Raw genomic sequence first — 20,576 nt, 5'->3', positions numbered from 1 at the left:
GAAAATCCCTCCCAACAAAAACTCTGAGATTAGGCAAATCTGTATTTTGCTTTTGCTTACAGCCATCTAAGGTCTCAGCTGTCTTTGGAAGGCCTTATGCAACTGAGTTTGACTTTACAAGAGTTTAAATGGTGATAGGTTGATCGTTGCTCCAAAGCCTATTGAAGTCAATGGTAAAACTCACTGAGGGGAGTCTGGCTCTGGAGATAGAGCACTGGCTGAGCCTGCATGAGGATTGGACTTTATTTCTGGGTCTACCATTGGCTTGGCAGGTGACCTTAAGCAACTCACTTCCTCTTTCTATGCATCAGTTTTCTCATGTGAAATTGCGATAATCACACTGATCTCCAGGGCTTAAATTCTCACAAAGTATTTCTTGGAGCTCTGGGCTTCAGTCCCCTGGGAGGAGCCGGGCTGTGGCTTCTGCCGCACGAATTTGAAAATATTTACCAGAGCTCTACTCCAGACAGCTCCTGCTGAATTTAAGCCCTGCTGATCTCCTTTAGAGATCTTTGAGATCTAGGGATAATAAGCTCTACATAAGAGTTTTATTAGGGGTCAGCCCCCAGTAGAAGGGTGACAAAATTGTCTCTCACCAAATTCCCATAGCTGCCGGTTAGCTGTGATTTCCTCTAGCATTTGCTGGGATTGCAATTTGGCCCACGCACCCATTGCCATTGAGGCACTATAAAGTTAGCCATCCCCTGATAAGGAAACCCATATGGTAGGTATTTCTCACTTCTACCTCCCTTCTCCGGATCTGGACAGCTGTGGCCTGCTTCTTCTCCCCCCCCCCCCCCCCGTCTCCCATCTGGTTCTATATCTCTGTGGTGTTGCATAGCCCCATCACTGCAGTGGGCAAGGCTTGGTAGGTTGGGTGATGACACGTGTTACAAATATGAGCGTGAGGACTCTGTGTACCAGCACGGCTTAGCTGACACGGAACTGAACAAGGCGCCACCCGCATGCACAGCCGCGCTTGTCCTGCCAGCTGACATAATTCCGATCAGGCGCCATCCCCAGCCAATGCTCACAGCCGCAGGGCAGCGCTGCGGGGCCACTGCGCAGAGCGGGATACGGGCCAGCAGCAGCAGCCAGCCACGTGGGCAGGGTCGCGCGACGCCGCGGGTCTGTGCGAGGCCTGGCGCAGCGTGGCACTTGGCGCTGTTGACAGATCAGTGCCCATTGGTGGAATTGGGACGGGGCGGGCGGGGCCGAGACAGCGGTCTGCCCTGCCCGGCGCTGGCAGGTGGCTACCCGGGCGGGCGGGCATTGCCCTTTTAAGGACATTCTGCGCCTCCCTGTTGCCCCTTTAAGAGCCGCCCGTCGCCGCTCCTCCCCTTCCCGCGCGTGTTTCGCGCCGTGAAGCGACCACCGGCATCGCTGCCAGGAGACGCGGAGCGCGCGGACCCCGGGGGCAGCGCGGGGCTCTCGGCGGAGACGGGGTCTCCGCGGGGCCGGCAGCCCCTCTCCCGCGCCGGGGCCCCCGGCATGTCCTGAGCGGGGCGGGCTCGGCGCGGGGCCCCCACCACGGAGGGGGCGGTGGAGCAGCGGGCCAAGGGCCGGGCCCCCATGAAGGAGAAGGAGAAGGAGCCGGCGGCGGAGCGGGGCAAGCCCGCCACCTACACCGGGGACAAGAAGGCGCGGATGGCGGCCAAGACCAACAAGAAGTGGGTGCGCCTGGCCACGGTGCTGGCCTACGTGCTCTCCGTCTCGCTGGCCGCCATCGTGCTCGCCGTCTACTACAGCCTCATCTGGCAGCCGGTGCGCCAGCCGCGCCCGCCGACAGGGCCCAGCGCCGCAGCCGCCGGCCGGACGACGCCAGGGCCCCCCACGGAGCCGCACCGGGGAGCCGGCCCCACGGAGCCGCCTACGCGGCCGGCTGCCGGCCAAGGGGCGGCCGGGACTGAGCGCGCTGCCACTTCGCCACCGCCGGGGGGCGAGCCCGGCCCAGCCCCCGACCCCACCGTGCTGCAGCAAGTGCATCGGAGCCACTGATCGCGGGGAAGCGGGGGCCGAGCCCGGACAGGGCGCAGCGCACAGACGCGGCCCGGGCAGGGGCAGGGCAGCTCCCTCGACCAGCGACCGGCCTCCACCGCCCCTGATTCGCTTCGCCTCAGCCCGGGGGCCACGGGACCATCGCCCCCTCGCTCCGGGATCTGCCCCTTGGGGACAGTGGCGCGGACACGCTGCCAGATGCTCTGTCCGGCCTGTTTGCCCGTTCATCGATTTGCGCAGGACTGGGGCAGGGCGAATTGTAATTATTAGTTTTTAATACGGTGTAAACGGTACTGGGAAGCCACAGAGAGTGAAGCTCAGGTATGTCAGCCTAGCTGAAATGTACCCAGATGCATTTCGTTTATATCTGTGTGTATGTATTTGTAGATATATACACTTCAGGCGATAACTGTATAGAGGTGAGATGTATGCTATGTAAACTACACAAAGAGCACACCCTGATGGTTTTAAAGGGCTATAGCAGGAAACCAAGCAAGAAAGTTGCTATGATCCTGGTGGCTAAAGGATGCCTAAAGCCATACAGACCCCGTCAGAAGCTGCGTGTGATTTCCCTCCCCCCCCCCCCGCACACTTTTTACTAAGTTTCTTTTTAGTAAAGACAGTTCCATGCTATGTTGGATTTCTAGACTGGGGGAGGGAAAGAGTGCAGCGTATTCTTTTATTTGCTATGCTCATCAAGAATGATTCCAGAGAACTGTCTTCTTCTGATTAGCACCTCCAGATCTATGGTTTTGGGCCTCCTTGTATGCTTCAATAGGGCCTGGTTTAGATTAGGGGACAATTTTCATTCCAGCTAGGATACTTCAGTTGAAAATCCTATTTAACACAAATGTAGTCACAAGTGAATATGTAGTCTACTTTTGATCTGGTAAAAACATTGAATTGTTCAGCAGTGTCTGCATTTGTGTTAAATAGGGGCTTCAATTAAAGTTTCCTAGCTTGATTTTTTTCATAGCACCTTTTCCCTTAATTTAGGCATGGCTTAGGGAACTTTAACCATAGAGGCAAACATGAGTGGTAGGCATGGAAAAAGAACACTTGCACCAATTGAATCTTAGCTAGTATCTTTAGTTTTTCCTTCAAGAGATTTCTGTGGCTTAATTTTCTCCATCACCAGGGTCAGCTTTTCTCGTTGACGCTCTGTTCTTCTCTCTATGCCACTCTGTTACCTGTGAAATGATACTGGTGTCCAAATTTTTCACCACTTATAGGATCAACTGGGAGCAGAATATGAATTTAGAGGCTGTGTTCCATTGTTTTGGGAAAATGGCATTTACTAATGAACAAACTTATTTAAAACATGTGAAAGGTAAATTGACTTGTTTACTATATTAAAATATTTTTTGCATATGAAAGTTTCTCTCCAATATGGCATTTTATTTTTTTGGGGGGCGGATTTTGGGAGGAACATAAGTGAAAACTACATATGTGCTACTTTGCTGGGTGGAGATGGTGAAATCTCCACTGTTTTGGGTGCTTAACTCCCTGTATGCAGTTATGAGTGATGAGTTTCCATTTGAGAACTTGCTACATAAGGCAGCTGAAATGCTGTGTCAGTAGAAGCCCCAGGGCTTGTTCTCTTGCCAGCTTGAAACTAACCAAATTTATAGGCCAGTAATTGCATTTAGCCTCATCTCATGGCCAAGGTAGCATCAAACAGCAAAACTTTACATCAATCAACTTTGAATCTGGTGACAAGTAACCTGTGATGGACAAGGCACGTTGAGTAGACTTTCTTTAGACCTCTCTTGGCATATCGGTAACTCCGAGGGGCCATTTTGAGAAACTATAAAATGCCAGGTTTAGCAAATTAGCAAAAAACTTGATCTTAATGATTACTAGTCTATTATTAACAAGTTGCAAATTTAAATCTGATGGCTCATGAGCCTTCGAAATGCATATGAGCAAGTGTTCCAAACTGTCACCTTGCAAACAAAAGAACTTGGCAAAACCATTTAAATGTTAGGCTAATTCCACCATGTAAGCTATATCTGTATTCAAAAGACCTGTATATTTGGGAGGGGGGAGGGAGGAAGGGGAACAAAAATACATTGAGATTTCTGCCTAACTTGTATGCTTTAGACTGACTTTTAATCTTGCCAAACTTTTTGGGAACATGAGTGAAGATGAGGCATAGGGACTTTGACTTTCCTTGTGGCCCATGTGGGCTTGGTGAATATGGGTGGGAAAGGGCATTGTGTTTAACTTGCCTCTGTGGACTGGGAGGAGGTCGGAATGCTTGTGCCTTGAATGGTACATGACAGAAGAGGGAGAGTATAATAGTTTTTGGTGGGGAGGAGACCAGGCACAGAGGTCAAACTTGCCTATGTTGCAAAAAGAAAAGGAGTACTTGTGGCACCTTAGAGACTAACAAATTTATTAGAGCATAAGCTTTCGTGAGCTACAGCTCACTTCATCGGATGCATCCGATGAAGTGAGCTGTAGCTCACGAAAGCTTATGCTCTAATAAATTTGTTAGTCTCTAAGGTGCCACAAGTACTCCTTTTCTTTTTGCGAATACAGACTAACACGGCTGCTACTCTGTTGCCTATGTTGGTAAGCATCTAGGAATAGAACTCTGTAATTATCTGCAGAGCAATGCTATCACAATATGCCTGACCCTGTGAATAGACAATTAAACTTTAATTTCCTTCCTTACAGGTTTTTAAGGTCCGGCTTGACAAAGCCCTGGCTGGGATGATTTAGTTGGGGATTGGCCCTGCTTTGAGCAATTGATGGGTTTGTCCTATTTAGTACGATAGCAATTCAACCATATTCAGTACCAGTTCAGGGGAGCTGAATTGTCAGCAATGGGTTGATTTCATAGAGCAAATGGGGTTTAACATGTCAAATTACTACTGTACTATACTCTAGACACTTTCCTGTAAATGCCTCTGAACAGATGAAGAGCTTTAAGTTGTCAACACTGAGTACAGGACATCTCTCCACTGTAACAGGACAGGTTGGAAAGTGACCACAAAGGAGGGGAAGTAACTTGAATTAAATGGGCTGTCTGCTTTACTGAACAGCGCTTTATTAATCTTAGAGAGCAATTATTTTTAAAAAGGAAAATACTAAGTGTATGCATCTCCAAAATATATTCCTTGTTTCACTTCAGACCACCACTGCAATTTCTGATCAGAGCAGCAGCCAGACACTTCCTATTAGTGAAGTTCTGATCTATGTAGATTTCCATCTAGTCCTTGTTTTTTTGTCTCTGAAGGGTTGTATTGTTTTGTTTTTTGGAGGGAGGAGGTTGGTTTTTAATTAAAAAGCAAATTCTCTTACACCAACCTTGCCCTACTGGCCTGCTTTTAGTGCCAAATCCCAGGAACAGACTAAACTCTACTGGCACCAAGGAATGAGTCCGTTTTTTCTCTTCCACACCCATCTCCCTTAGAATACTGAAGACAAATCCTAGATCAAACTAGCACACAGGCAGCATTTCAAATAATCATCCTTCTCCAACCCCATGGAGAGCTGTAATCTCTAACAGAGGCCCCTGGTTAATGAGAACTATAACTGGGAAGAATTACAAGCATCTCCCTCCCCAGGATTTGGAGCTTACATCTCTGGGTTTGCCTGCAGGAAATGGAGAACACAAACCTCATGTCCAGGTATGGGTCAAGTGGTTCAGCAAATGAAAACAGCCAAACTGTAGAACCAATGCAATCTGAACTAAAAGCCACACCTCAGAACTGTTTGTCTTGGCTACAAGTGAAAGTGCTGCTGCCAGACCCTCTGTTACCTCATCTCCCCATCCCCACAGCCCATATAAAACTAGAAATAATTGTTCTTTGCTAGTTTAACTGACTTCTTTGTCAGCAGATCTCAGAGGCAAGACTTAAGTACACCGAAGCCTGAGATCATTTTCAGTACTGGTTTTAACTGCAGTGCTTAGCTCACCAAGCTGGTGCTAAATCTTTCAAACTGTGGAAGTAACTATCCACGAACAAGCTGTTCTCTTGGTAGCAGACTGTACTCCATCTGAAAGAGTCCCTGCTGCTTTCCCTCTAACTGGAAGTCCCCAAGTACACTGTGAAAGAATCACAGGGCTGTCAGCCAGTGTTGAGAGAAAACAAATACCTCTGTAAGCAGATGACTTAAGCAGTGGTTCCCAAACTTGAACAGATTGTGAACCCCTTTCACTAAATTGTGAAATCTCATGAACCCCCTCCTAAAAATGAATATTTCCAGGGATTTAAGTTTAAATTTCCTCCGCACTCCGTAGGGCTCCTGCTGCTGGACTCCGTTGACTGCCCTGGTCAACTGAGCTCTGGCTGCAGGTCCCGCTGACTGCCGGGGCTCGGGCTGCCAGCCCCAACTACCCAGTCCCACTCTCTCCCTGGGGCTTGGGCTGCTAGCCCTGCGCGGAGCGCTGGGGTTCAGGCACCTGGCTCCCCCGCTCACAGAGGCAGGGCTTGGGCCGCCTGCCCCGTTCTCCCTGGGGCTCGGGCTGTCTGCCTTGCAACCAGGTCCCACCTGCTGCCTCCAATGCCCAGGGTCCCATGGCCGCCATTAGTGATATTTTTCTGGCGAACCTCCTGTAACGTTCTGCGAACTCCAGGGGTTTGCAAACCCCAGTTTGGGAACCACTGACTTAGTGACTGATTGACTGACTGCCCTTCACAGGCTTCTATAATATTTGTTACTATTCTTGCAAACAGAAATGAATGTCCTTTGTCATCAGCATGGAAGGGATCCAACCTCGGTTTACTAAGTAGGTATTAGGCTATGTAATCCCTGCAAACTTCCCATGAGCCCGGTTAGCCAAGTCGAGCACAGAGGAGTGTGGTGGCTCGAATATATTTCCTTAAAATAATATGTAAGTTTTTTGTTTTTAAATAGTCTTGACTTGCAAGGCAAGGTACAGGATAGAACTTGTGGACATGGGCCAAATTCTTAATAGTGATTCACAGTGAGGTTGATGAGTCTGTTAAATGAGATGGTGTTAACGTTCCTACCAAGAGTAGGATGGATTTGGGAAGACTAATGTAGAGGGCAAGAAATAAAATTCCTATTCAGCTCCACTGCTGCTCTTGGTAGAGAAGCCAAAGGTTACGACTCCCTTTCAAAGACCTTTCCAGCCATCCTCAAGAGAAAGAAATGGTAAAAAATTGGAATTTTGTCTTTTCCTCCTTACAACTTTTATTTAACAAAAATAATCCTTACAATTCAATTTTTCAATCATCTCCACCTTCCCCTATATATAATCCTTGTACAGAGGAAATAAATAGTAGTCATGATTCTCCAACAATTGGAACAAACTGTTTTCAGACAGAATGAACACCCTGTACTTAATTAAGGAAACTTAATGTTAATAGCATGGACCATCAGACAGTACCTTCCATGAAGCCCATTATCATGTTCCTCCGTATGCACTACTTATTACATGCTAAATTATGTGAGCTTGGGGGAAAGAGAGGAAGAGGGGGAATTAAACAGCAGTTTTTCCTGATGATGAATTTAGCCTAGCACAAGATGCTAAGTGTACCACAATTGAAAATAAACTCTTCTCTTTAGCTGTAGAATTGGAGTCACAAGCAGTGAAACTTTTGCATACTATCCCACCCATGGTGCCTTAATTCTGACTTGGAGGAACAACCTCCAGGAAGAAGGGGATATTTTGGTTGTGAACCTTCTGGGAATTGTACTGAGATTACCATCTCCTTTTTACATAGGCTACCAAGCTATATACTGCTAATTACTTTAAAATTCCAATCTGGTTCAGTGTGAGGTCAGGTTGCTAGATATAAATGAGTTTATAACCAATTACTGGTCCCCTTATCCAGCTGCTCCTCCAACCCAGTATCTTATGGGATGTGGAAATTCACCCTTTAATGAGCTAGAAGAACTTCCAGGAATTGAAGTAGTTTTATAACCCACTTCATCTGTAACTTTAGCTCTAAACTGCAGGAAAATTGTTTCTAATAAAACATGATTATAGCATGCTATCTTCTGCTCCTTCTCTTGCTAACAGCTTCAGGGTGGGTCAGTGAACTATCACAAATTTGGCACACAGAAGAGATTGCCTAACTCTGTCCTCTTGAGTGAAAGCCAGCTGAATGCATTGGCTCTGAATTACGGGGAAAACCAGAACATCTCTCTGTGAAAATGTTAGTTTATTAAAACAGCATTCCAGTGCACTCATGCCAACCTCATCAGTAAAGCAGTCTGTCATTTGGGTTAGCAACACTTCTTGCGGGGAAACCAAATAAATCTCCATGCACACATCCACACGCACTTTCACATCTCCCTTCAATGGAAAGGATGAAACTGCTTCACATCTTAGGGCCAGGTTTGAAAATGAGGACAGTCCCCCTTCTCTGTAAGTCATCAGCCTGAAAATATATAATGTAATCTCTCAAGCCCACTTCCCATCTTTTCTTTAATTGGATGACATTTTTGAGCCAGGTCCTTAATGTAAATTAGCATGTTTCTATTGAAATCAATGAAGCTATTCTGATTTACCCTAGTAGAGGATTAGTCAACTCCTTATGAAAGGTGTCTTGTCTTAAGGCTAAAACAAAAGAACCTAATGCGGTAGATTCCTGGGAAGTCACTACTGTACCTTCTTGTGCAAGCAGAAGGCTTTGGAAGGTTAAGAGAACAGAGAGCGTTGCTCGGAAAGTGAAAGGATCTCAGAGGAAACCTGAATGTTCAACCCTAATTAGCCCAGAAGTCTTTACACAAATATCCTCACATTTCCCAGTAAATTCTTGGTGGGTTAGGTAGAGGAGGAGGATTACCATGTTTGAATGCCCCTCCTAACCCTGCCTGGTGCATGTGATTTTAGGTGCCATTAGCTCACTTGACCAAGTAGGTGCCAGTTACCACTGGGTCTTAAGAAGCAGACCTGGCACTTTGCCAGGATCCCTTCAAGTGACACTTGTATCCATTCAATCCAGTATCTTATTCAGGAAAGCCTAATCTTCACAGAGTTAACGTGCTGCCTGCTGCTTGTGCTTGCTAAATCCAAAAGGAGGAAATGGTGACCTCCTTAATAATACAGTGGCACCAATGAGTCATTCTGAGCCTTTCAAAATTATCCATGAACCACAGTGTAACTCCTTAACACTCTACCTCCTCAATGCCCCATTGTTTACCAGATGACAGTACGACAGTATGTCCTTGCATCCTTGCCAACTCTTCAGCCATTTTGAGGCTCTAGTATAATCCACCTTACCCAACACCCTTCAATTTCTCAGCCACCTACAAAACTATACTTTAACACCACCCCATAAAATCTATCTCTTCCATCACCCTTTCTCATGAGGAGATGGGAACCTCCTCCCTAATACCTTCTAATTTGGCAGTTGCCCATATTAACTACAAAGCTACAAGATAAGCATTCCCCTTAAACACTTCTATCATGCTTTCCTGGAGGGTGCAGTATCCTGTCAGCCCTTAAGCAGGAGGGTGTTGCTGAAAACCAAACCTCAGTTTTAAATAGAATTGGTTATTAAATAAAATAAAGTGCATACAGTATATAAGTCATGGCTTGCCACACACTCACAATCTAAGAAAAACAAATACAAAATAAAAGTGACAGTGTTTCATCTTCTCTTCCCTCTGGCAACTTGATTTGTAGATTTCTCTGTCATTTGGCACAGAGACAGGTACTGAGAGGTGATGCCAAAATAGTGAACAGTCAATTTCAGGGAGGTGAATGGCTACTGACCAGTGAGATCTAGTTTGTGATGAATGTTGATACTGGATGATGAAAGGTGAAGGCCTGGTGCCCAAAGTTGATTTCATACAAGCTCTGAGAGTGAGGAGAAGATTGTGCTCAGCTTCCTTTCTCATCAACCACCCCTTAACATTTTGTCCTGGAAAATCAAAACAAAAAAAGCCAGAATTATCAACCTGCAGAGAACTGCTGAGCAGCAAATTAAAGTGTCTACCTAGTGCTAATGTGATCTTCCTGCATAGATAGGATGTCCACAGGATTCCAGCATAATTAGTCTGGGAAGGATTAGAGTTTATTGGGAAATGTCAGGAAATGTCAATTTCACTGTACATATACAAACCAATGAAAAAATATTTCCATCAATAATAAAAATTCACAAATAGGCAAAGTATGAAAAATGCTGCCTGAGAACTTATTAGAGTCTGATTTAAGGATGTTTTCTTTGTATATTTTGTCATTTCATGTTGACAATTTGTGTTTTAATGGTTATAAAGTTTTAACTTTTTGAATCTGTTTACTATCATTAAATAGTTATTGTCTGACCTCTTCATAATTTCCCACAACTGTGAAACTTGAAATAAAAAAAATAGAAAAGATGCTTATAAATAAATGTCAAAAAAATTGAGTCAAAATTATATATATATATATATATATATATATATATATATATATATATAAATATGTAATCCTGTAAAGCCTAAGCCTCATCTACCTGGAGGCTTAGCTTCTAGATCTAATGGCAGCAGCAGACACTAGGGGGATAAATGTGGTGTAAATATCTAGGTAAAACAAAGAGACTGAATCCTCCTTTTTCTGATAAGAATACTCTACCTTGCTCTCTTGACCAGCAAGAGCTAAATATCTTCACTACAGAGACTATGTCTTTGTGATGTACTTGTACAGCACCTACTACAATGGGGATTGAAGCCTCTGGGCACTACTGTAATATGAATAGTAAATAATAATAAAAAATTCAATCCCATGAGGTTCATGTGGTTTGGTTTTGAAGCAACACGTGTAGATGAGGAGGGGTATATCAGCTCTTTTCTTTACTGAACTTAGAATTGTGTTTCCCATGTGCTGGACCCCTTGCTCTGTAGCAGCCTCCAGACCTAGATACATTGATTTTAACAAGGAAAGACAATTTTTCTTTTCCTTCGCTGGCTGCTCCAGTGCCCATCAGAGTTACTGAATTAGCATTTTCAGGTATCTGTGTTTAAATCCACAGACCTGCATTTTGCTGACACAGATTTCAACATCCAATGTGCACAGGAAAGAGTGGGGATGACAGAAGGAGGGATATAAAAGGAGACAGGCATGTGAACTCCCATAAAAGGAGAGAAATAGTAACCTTTGGACAAAAAAAGGAAAGACACTGAGAAGCATTTAAGAACATAGTAATGCACATTGGATAAGAGGCTACACATCAGTGATTTGTAATAATACCTTAGATACTGAAATAAACAGTTACTAAATCTAATCAGAATTTTCAAAACAGTTCTTGCAAACACTTGTCACTGTTCCCATATCTACATTCAGTGAGTTGTGTTGGTCTCTCTCACAATGGGGATGCCACTTTAAATGATGCAGCAATGTGCTTCCCAGCAGGGGCCAGGCATAAGGGTGGAAAACTTGGATCCTATTGGAAAGGGTTGGAAATTGGAGATTTTCATAGTTGTGTTTGTGATACTGTAAATTCTAGCTCTCTCTTTCTTTTGACAATTTTTAATAATTTAATAGATGATTGTATCCAATTAGTCAGTTACAAACAAACAAAACCCAGCCATTTTGAAAGCCCCTTGATTTCCAGTGCTTTCAAGTAGGATCTGAATTATCTCTTCTGTTCTGTAGCATCAGCCTTTCAAAATGGCCATGTTCCTACCATTTGTTAACTACTCTTTTTTACTAAAACACTGAATTTTTAAAAAGTTATTTATTCATCTTTGTAATTCAACATAGTAATTAGTAGAGACATGCAAATCTGTTGTTATCCTCGGATATCCACGGACCATGTTTGCAGATTGGATGCACAGACAAATTTTGTATTTGCATAGGGCTCTAGTGATTAGGGTGAAATGATGGAGTGATTAAAATCACTCAGTTTCCCCATCTGCAAAATGGGGATCGTGTTATTGGCTTTCTTTGTAAAGTGCTTTGAGCTATAGGGATAAAAAGCACTACATAAGAGTTGGGCATTATTACATTACAGTGTATCTTATCTTGCTTGCATAACCCAACACCTGGCTGGTAGATGCAGCAGGTCCTGTATTGGCACAACATTCTCCTGACAGGTTCTCTCTTTGGCATGAGCAGAGGCTCAGGAAGGAGATATGGCTGTGAGCTGTCTCTTTCTTTTTTCTAGGGATACAAGTGTCAGAGGTGCTAAATATGACAAATTTGTGTGCATCAGCCTCAGGTGAGTCTTGGTATTGGATTATATTTGGATTTATGGCTGTGTATAGCACTGATGCACTTCAGATTTTCCAACTCAATTGAGTTTGGTTTTGTGTTGAGAGTCACTGAGGCTTTTGGTCGCGGGAGACTTTGACAGCCATGCCAATAAGAGATTGACTCAGGACCTCATGGTTGACTATGATAAAAATTCTAATGCTATCACAGGTAGTTTCTGGCTAAGCACACAAAGGTGCCTGGCTTCTTTTGAGCTGGGACTGAAAATAGATAATGTGGTGATATTACCCTTGTCACAGTTAGGCCATTACCTCCTTTGGGCTGAGATCAGGGCGTATCCTTTATTTGATCAGGTTAGAGGACTTATTTTATTGATACATCCTTGGCGATAGTTGAACCCACAAGGTTCCTGAATCCCTGGGTGAAAATTCTGTTCTGACAGTGAACCACTCAGCTGATTGGTTTTGTGAAACATCATACAGTAAAACTCAGAAGTAATGTCTAAGAAGTGTAAGTGTAAGTGTAAGTCATATTTCCTCCCTTAGACATACCCATTTTAACAGTAGGTAAAAGTGTCTAAGGTAGTGTAACTTACACACCAGGGAGTCAGAAGACAGTGTAAGTTAATGTATGATAGTGGCTTTTTATATCTTCTGGCTCCTTGGCATCTAAATCACACTTAAGACACTTACCCATCAGTAAGGATGCCAAAGAGGCCGTAAGATGGCCCAGTTTACATATCCTTATCCTCTGAATGTAACCGTATGTCTGTCACTAATAATTCAGTAGCTCCTAGATGCTTCTTCTCTATACTCTGCCTTCATAAGTTATCATGATGTATCAAAGAAGCAATAGGGGCAGATTTTCAAAAGTGCTGAAGATATGTAGGAGCACAAGTCCCAATGAAAGACCTGTGCTCCTAAATCTCTTAAGCACTTTTGAAAACCTTCTCTTAAATGGTTTGTCTAGCTCTGTATTTGATTGCTGCACTACCTAATTCTGTTGGAGTACTAAATCCTCCCACTCTGCTGTGCAGCATGCTGTGCAGGTTGTGTTTCTGGAATCTGCAGTACTCCATAATACATTGCATGAGAGTGCAGGTGAATTCAAAACTTGGGTGGCATTATCAGGGCCCAGCCCTGAAGCCAGCATTACAGCAGGCAGGGAGGAGAGCCTCATGCAGGTTGTCTGGAACATGGGTAGATGGCAAGTGCTACAAAGCCCAGGAGAATTCTGCAGTGGGCACTGCTCAAGCCAGTTACTTAGGTACCCCCAATTTATCAGACCTCTGAAGGCTGATGGCAGTTGGTCTCCTTTATTTCCTATGGGTCCACAGAAAACTGAAGCCCTCTCTCTGCTAAAGTTTCTCTGAATTTATTGAGAAGAAGTGTCAGTTTCTGCATACATTGCTTGAGGCTATAACTTTTAGCACTGCTTTGCATCAGAAAAGTGATCACCCATGTCCTTTTCAATCCTGCAGCATACAGGGCTTTGGCTGCACAGCTCCCGTTTACGTCAATGAGAGCTGCGAGGTCAGATCCCTGTCGCTGCTTTGGAAACTCACCCCCAGCTGCATTTACTCTAAAAGGCTAAGCTTAATTTTCTCAAGAGAATTGAAGAAAAGTTTCTGTGAGCGTTTTTTTGCATCATTTATTTCTCTGGGACTTTTCTGGGGATTCCAGGCCTGCACTTTGGGTAAATATTTATTTCTTGTTCCTTGATGCAGAGGACGAAAGGGCGCTCTGTACAGCCTCTCCCCCTGAGCCGGGAGTATGGTTTGAAGGTGGGGGATATTTTTTGTACTATGCAGGGAATTAAACAGACATTAACAGCTGACATTGTGAGATCCCAGTGGCTAGCCTTGTGCCTAAAGGTGAGTGCTGCATGGAGCTGGTGTTCTGTCAGGATGTACAGATTGTTTATGCTATGGGAAGTTGTATGTTGGTGTTAAAGTTAATGCCACTCCAACAAAGGGTGTGATAAGGGACAGATGGAAGCCCACTCCAGAGTATCTAGTGTCACTCATACTGCTAATATCTAAAGGATGGTGGGTGGAATGGGGCCTCCATTCAATGGCTTATAGTTTTTCAGAAAGAAGTTTATCCTTCATGGGATCTTCCTTGGAGTTTTAGATCCCCTATGATCTCATTTATGGCAACTCTGCATTCTTCCTCTGGCCTAAGCTCCACACAACAGCCACCATCCTTCTGCTTAATGGGACCAGCTGGGGCTCCTTTCAGAGTCATTAATTAGTGTCATTCCTTTAGCCATGGAAGGGGTCACTGAGAGCTCACAAGATTAGCTCTGGGTGGGAACTAGATTTTCTATTTTGCTGGGAATTCAGTGAGCTCAACATTTTTTTCATTCCAAAATGGAACAGAAACAGAACATATGAAATTAAATTCTGAAGAAGAGTTCACTTTGGGTCAATTGGAATGTTTCATTTCAATGCAGTCAAAATATTATGTTCTGATTTTGACTTTTAAATTTTTTTTATATCAGATTATATTGAAAACATTGAAATGAAAAGTCATTTCAAAGTAGAAAATCAAAATGTTCCATTCTGAAAAGGTTGAACTGTTCTATTTTGACCTGATTGGAATGCTCCATTCCACTTTTTTTCCTAAATGAAATTCTGTCAAAATAAATGTTTTACTTTTGATCAATCAGCATTCTGACAGAAAAGATATTCCACTGGAAAATTTCTGACCAAGTCTAAGCAAGACCTTGCCTCTTCAATTTCGGAGCACAATACCTCTGCAGTGTTCCCAGTCAAATGGGTGAGAGACTGGTAACAAAAAGAATTTGAGTCTGCAGTATAGCAGTTTAGAGAATTATCATTAGTCCACAGGATTACGCCCTATGCAGATTGCCCCCTTTAACGAAGATCATACCCCATACAGCCTTCCCTGTTACACTGGTTACCTTCCCACTTCACTACTGCACTCCTCCTCTTCTGCTATATTCTAGGATCCCCTCACGCCTTGCTCATACCCCCTTTAGTATCCTGAGTATTGCAGCACTCAAATCTTCTGACAGTTTTTCTAATAGCACATTCCTTTTCCAGTGTTGCCTTATGCTTATAATCTAGTCCCCCTCAGCATAGTATTCAAACCCATGTGTGACTCTGGGTGCATTATCAAATCAACCTGACTAAACTCCCTAGCGCCAGCATCTAATGATGTAGAACATAATAGAAGCTTCTTGCTGGGCCATTTTGGAGTCACCGAGACTGTCTGACTGCCTTCCCAAGGAGACAGTCACTTGTATAATTGCAGCCCTTTATAGGAATACAATCTTGTGTGTTAAAAAGTACTCACTCTATTGCTGTTGATACCAGACGGTGAAAAACACCCCGTCTCCCTGTGATAAAGGAATAATCTTGTAATTGTGTTGGCCTGATGTAGGATCAATAAAATTATGCATTGATCTCAGCAAGTCAATGTAAACATAAACTATTCAAAACTATTCACAAGGCACCAGCCTTCAGCCCCTGAAAGATGTTAGGGCTGCCAATTCTTCAAATAGTAGGGGGAAGCAAATAATCAAGGCAGTTTTGGCATCAGGATTTATGGTCTACAAACTGGAGAAATAACTGGATGTCATGGGATATATAGACCACAGCCACTCAGGGGATGACAGTTAGCTTAGCTATCTCCTCAGCTGCTCTAATTGCTAGCTCAGTAACAACCAGGGCGTTAGAAGTCTGCAGATGAGAGCTGAAGGGCAGCTGCCCAGAGACTACCACAAGGAGAGTCTTTCAATAGCAGACTGGTAGGAAGCCTCCCAGGACTTCCAGAGAAAGAGACTCAGTGAGGGTGAGTCTAAGAAAAGGGCTGCTAGAGAGGCAAGGGAGAAGGTGTAGGGAAGCAGCCAGGGATTGGGACAAACCAGTTCCAGCTGCTTCATCCAGGGTTCCCTGGGCTGAAACCCAGAAGAGTGGGTGGACAAGCCTGGGATTGTTGCCTTTTTGCTCGAGTCATAAGAATCCTGGTCTAATGGATTCTTCATTGCCCTGGAAAGGGAGAGGCTCTTAACAACCTGGCTGGAGTCCTAAGAAACAGCAGCAGCCATCTCACACAGAAACAAAGGACTGTTGGGGGGGAACTGAGGCAGAGTTACCACAACACCATGTATGGCCATGAGAAAGCAGTGGCTGGTAAAGGTGCCCCTGGACGCTGGACCTTTATTTTTATATCCTAATAAATGAATGGGAAATGCCACTCTTTGTTTGATGTAACAGCGGAGGTGATTATCACTCTTTCGGTTGCTTGAACAATTCTCTGATCCTGGCTCTTGCAGAAACCCATGTCTGAGAGGTAATGCTGGATCTTTTAGCAGACTCACAGCGAGAGAGGCAAATTCACTAGTAATCCACACCTGGCTCATTTTGCTATAGGTTATGTGGTGGGGGGTTTTTTTGGTGGGAGGGTGTTGGGGGAGAAAAGGGGGGTGGGGTTTGCCTTTCTCTGAACTAGCTACTGCTAGAGGCAGGATACCAGCCTTCCAGGACAAGCTCCGAGTCAATAGGGCAGATTCTTTGGCCTACATTTTCAAAATCAGCTATTGAGTTTTGGTGCCCTACCAGAGACAACCTTAAAGAGAGCTGATTTTTTTTTTCAGAGGGTGGCTCCTTAGCACTTTCAGAAAATCAGTCCCCTTTAAAGGTGTGTCAAACTGAACATCCAGAATCACTAGTCAGTCTTGAAAATCTTGGTCCATGCTCCTGTGTAAAAGCCGCCACATTATCTTGGCATCTCTGTTCAATAGTATTTTAAACATCACAGACCAAGGTACCAATGATATGAAGTCCCTAGAAGGGAGGGAAGTCACAGAAACTGAAGGTTTTATTGCTGAGTACCCATGGTAATAACATTTTGTAATTGCCCCTGTATGTGACATGATAAAATGCAAAAATCCTTGGGGTTTTTGCATTTGGTTACAAATTGGAAATGAGCCCACTTCTGCAGAAAATTTGGATGAGGTGTGTGATTGTTGGAGCAAAAGCAGGGCTATTTTCCAACAAAAAATGGGTCTGTTTTCAAGCAAAACTGTGCCAGCTTCTGAGCAAAATCTGACCAGTTTGTTCACTGCACAAGACTTTCTACTGAAAACATGCAAAATGTCCTTCCCCCCCCCCCGAGGCAAAAATAATCCTGTTGTGTCACCTGCTAATCAGTGAAAGCCTGGAGTATGGTGCTTGTGAAACCACAGAACTTTGCCCAAACTCCTGTGGAAATAAAATTGACTTTTGCAGAGCTTTGTGTAATGTGGTCTAGCAAATAATTTGTGTGCAGACCACAGAAAAACTGATGCTGGGGGAAGCAGGGAAGCTACTGCAACCAGCCCATGGTTGTTCTAGGGATGCCAAGGCTGTCGTTATTCTGCACACCATTTTGATATAGGAACTTCAAAGCAACAGGAGGCAGAGACCCGAAACCTTCTTGCTCCAAATGCATTGACTGCTGACCATTTGAGTTAAGACTTGTTTTTAAACTCCTTGCAGCATCTGTAGCATGATACGCAGAGAAGCAATTCTGATTCTGCTGAGTTAGATGGTAGAAATACATACTGACTAGTTCGTTACATCTCTCTTCCTGCAGGATTTGTTACTCATGATTCAGAGCTGGGGAACAGAATTAAAGGCAGAACTCTCTCTTTTTCTGGCTTCTGTGCTTTCCCCACCCTAAATAAACCCCGGCAAAACATTATGCTGCCTGCAAATGGAAAATCTATCACTGACAGGGGAACTACATTCATGGATGCTGGGGCAAAGACAGAGCGATGTGTGCTGAGTCTTACTGGTGACATGTGACTAGTCTGAGGTGTCACTATCACAGTTCTCCTACTAAGTCACTAAAAAAGTACAGTCAAACAGCTGTCAATTCCAAGCAATCAAAAATCATGTTGTTAGTTAAACAGTGTTTTAATTTAAAAGATAAAAACAAATAACCAGTGCTAAGGAACATTGGGATTTCCATACTGGCTCAGACCTGTGCCCCCTCCAGTCAGGCATCCTGTCTCTGACCGCACCCAGTGCTGGATGCTCTGGGATAGGGGGAAGAAACTCCATACTGGACAACTATTGAATAATTTGCAAAGAGAAGTTTCTTCATGACTCTGCAGTGAGTTAGTGATAGGCTCATGCCCTGAAACGTGAGGGGTTTTGCTCCTGATTTTAAGACATTGTATTTCCATCTTGTCGGCGGTGACTGCGGGTGTTCCTGTTATGCATATAAATGTCTGATCCTTTTCTGAGCCCTGTTTGGCTCTTGCCATTAAGAGTTCCAGAGCTAATTATGCACTGCATAAAAATGTCCCTTTACCCCCTTTAAATATGCAGGGTGAAATCCTGGTACTCCTGAAGTCTGTGGTAGGTTTGCGATTGACTTCAGTGGAGCCAGGATTTCATCTGTTTCAGAGTAGCAGCCGTGTTAGTCTGTATTCTCAAAAAGAAAAGGAGTACTTGTGGCACCTTAGAGACTAACAAATTTATTAGAGCATAAGCTTTCGTGAGCTACAGCTCACTTCATCGGATGCATTTGGTGGAAAAAACAGAGTAGAGATTTATATACACACACACAGAGAACATGAAACAATGGGTTTATCATACACACTGTAAGGAGAGTGATCACTTAAGATAAGCCATCACCAACAGCAGGGCGGGGAAGGAGGAAAACCTTTCATGGTGACAAGCAGGTAGGCTAATTCCAGCAGTTAACAAGAATATCAGAGGAACAGTGGGGGGTGGGGTGGGAGGGAGAAATACCATGGGGAAATAGTTTTACTTTGTGTAATGACTCATCCATTCCCAGTCTCTATTCAAGCCTAAGTTAATTGTATCCAGTTTGCAAATTAATTCCAATTCAGCAGTCTCTCGTTGGAGTCTGTTTTTGAAGCTTTTTTGTTGAAGTATAGCCACTCTTAGGTCTGTGATCGAGTGACCAGAGAGATTGAAGTGTTCTCCAACTGGTTTTTGAATGTTATAATTCTTGACGTCTGATTTGTGTCCATTCATTCTTTTACGTAGAGACTGTCCAGTTTGGCCAATGTACATGGCAGAGGGGCATTGCTGGCACATGATGGCATATATCACATTGGTAGATGCGCAGGTGAAGGAGCCTCTGATAGTGTGGCTGATGTGATTAGGCCCTATGATGGTATCCCCTGAATAGATATGTGGACAGAGTTGGCAACGGGCTTTTTTGCAAGGATAGGTTCCTGGGTTAGTGGTTCTGTTGTGTGGTGTGTGGTTGCTGGTGAGTATTTGCTTCAGATTGGGGGGCTGTCTGTAAGCAAGGACTGGTCTATCTCCCAAGATCTGAGAGAGCGATGGCTCGTCCTTCAGGATAGGTTGTAGATCCTTGATGATGCGTTGGAGGGGTTTTAGTTGGGGGCTGAAGGTGATGGCTAGTGGCGTTCTGTTGTTTTTCCGCTATTCCTACCTACATGCCTCTAGCTTTCATCCAGATCATACCACTCGATCCATTGTCTACAGCCAAGCGCTACGATATAACCGCATTTGCTCCAACCCCTCAGACAGAGACAAACACCTACAAGATCTCTATCATGCATTCCTACAACTACAGTACCCACCTGCTGAAGTGAAGAAACAGATTGACAGAGCCAGAAGAGTACCCAGAAGTCACCTACTACAGGACAGGCCCAACAAAGAAAACAACAGAACGCCACTAGCCATCACCTTCAGCCCCCAACTAAAACCCCTCCAACGCATCATCAAGGATCTACAACCTATCCTGAAGGACGAGCCATCGCTCTCTCAGATCTTGGGAGATAGACCAGTCCTTGCTTACAGACAGCCCCCCAATCTGAAGCAAATACTCACCAGCAACCACACACCACACAACAGAACCACTAACCCAGGAACCTATCCTTGCAAAAAAGCCCGTTGCCAACTCTGTCCACATATCTATTCAGGGGATACCATCATAGGGCCTAATCACATCAGCCACACTATCAGAGGCTCCTTCACCTGCGCATCTACCAATGTGATATATGCCATCATGTGCCAGCAATGCCCCTCTGCCATGTACATTGGCCAAACTGGACAGTCTCTACGTAAAAGAATGAATGGACACAAATCAGACGTCAAGAATTATAACATTCAAAAACCAGTTGGAGAACACTTCAATCTCTCTGGTCACTCGATCACAGACCTAAGAGTGGCTATACTTCAACAAAAAAGCTTCAAAAACAGACTCCAACGAGAGACTGCTGAATTGGAATTAATTTGCAAACTGGATACAATTAACTTAGGCTTGAATAGAGACTGGGAATGGATGAGTCATTACACAAAGTAAAACTATTTCCCCATGGTATTTCTCCCTCCCACCCCACCCCCCACTGTTCCTCTGATATTCTTGTTAACTGCTGGAATTAGCCTACCTGCTTGTCACCATGAAAGGTTTTCCTCCTTCCCCGCCCTGCTGTTGGTGAT

At 44.3% G+C, this 20,576-nt stretch overlaps 2 protein-coding genes across 3 annotated transcripts in view; one reads left to right on the top strand and one right to left on the bottom strand.

Annotated features, from left to right (window-relative positions):
- Positions 1 to 1,305: 1,305 nt before the first annotated feature.
- On the top strand, positions 1,306 to 3,374 carry INAFM2 (InaF motif containing 2). The gene has a single exon (XM_038405882.2). It carries the CDS (start codon positions 1,573 to 1,575, stop codon positions 1,996 to 1,998), a length of 426 nt encoding a protein of 141 aa, XP_038261810.1. The 5' UTR covers positions 1,306 to 1,572; the 3' UTR covers positions 1,999 to 3,374.
- Positions 3,375 to 5,834: 2,460 nt separating this feature from the next.
- Positions 5,835 to 20,576, bottom strand: part of CCDC9B (coiled-coil domain containing 9B) — a 168,255-nt gene continuing 153,513 nt past the window's right edge. The window contains exon 13 of one of the 2 annotated variants that reach the window (XM_038408032.2): positions 5,835 to 9,848. The gene's annotated coding sequence lies outside the window, so the exon portion shown is untranslated. The remainder of the gene's footprint in view (positions 9,849 to 20,576) is intronic. The other variant, XM_043517364.1, reaches the window with a different exon arrangement.

Source organism: Dermochelys coriacea, chromosome 6, assembly GCF_009764565.3.
Source record: "Dermochelys coriacea isolate rDerCor1 chromosome 6, rDerCor1.pri.v4, whole genome shotgun sequence".
Classification (NCBI taxonomy): domain Eukaryota; kingdom Metazoa; phylum Chordata; order Testudines; family Dermochelyidae; genus Dermochelys; species Dermochelys coriacea.
This window is presented reverse-complemented; position numbering and strand designations above follow the sequence as displayed.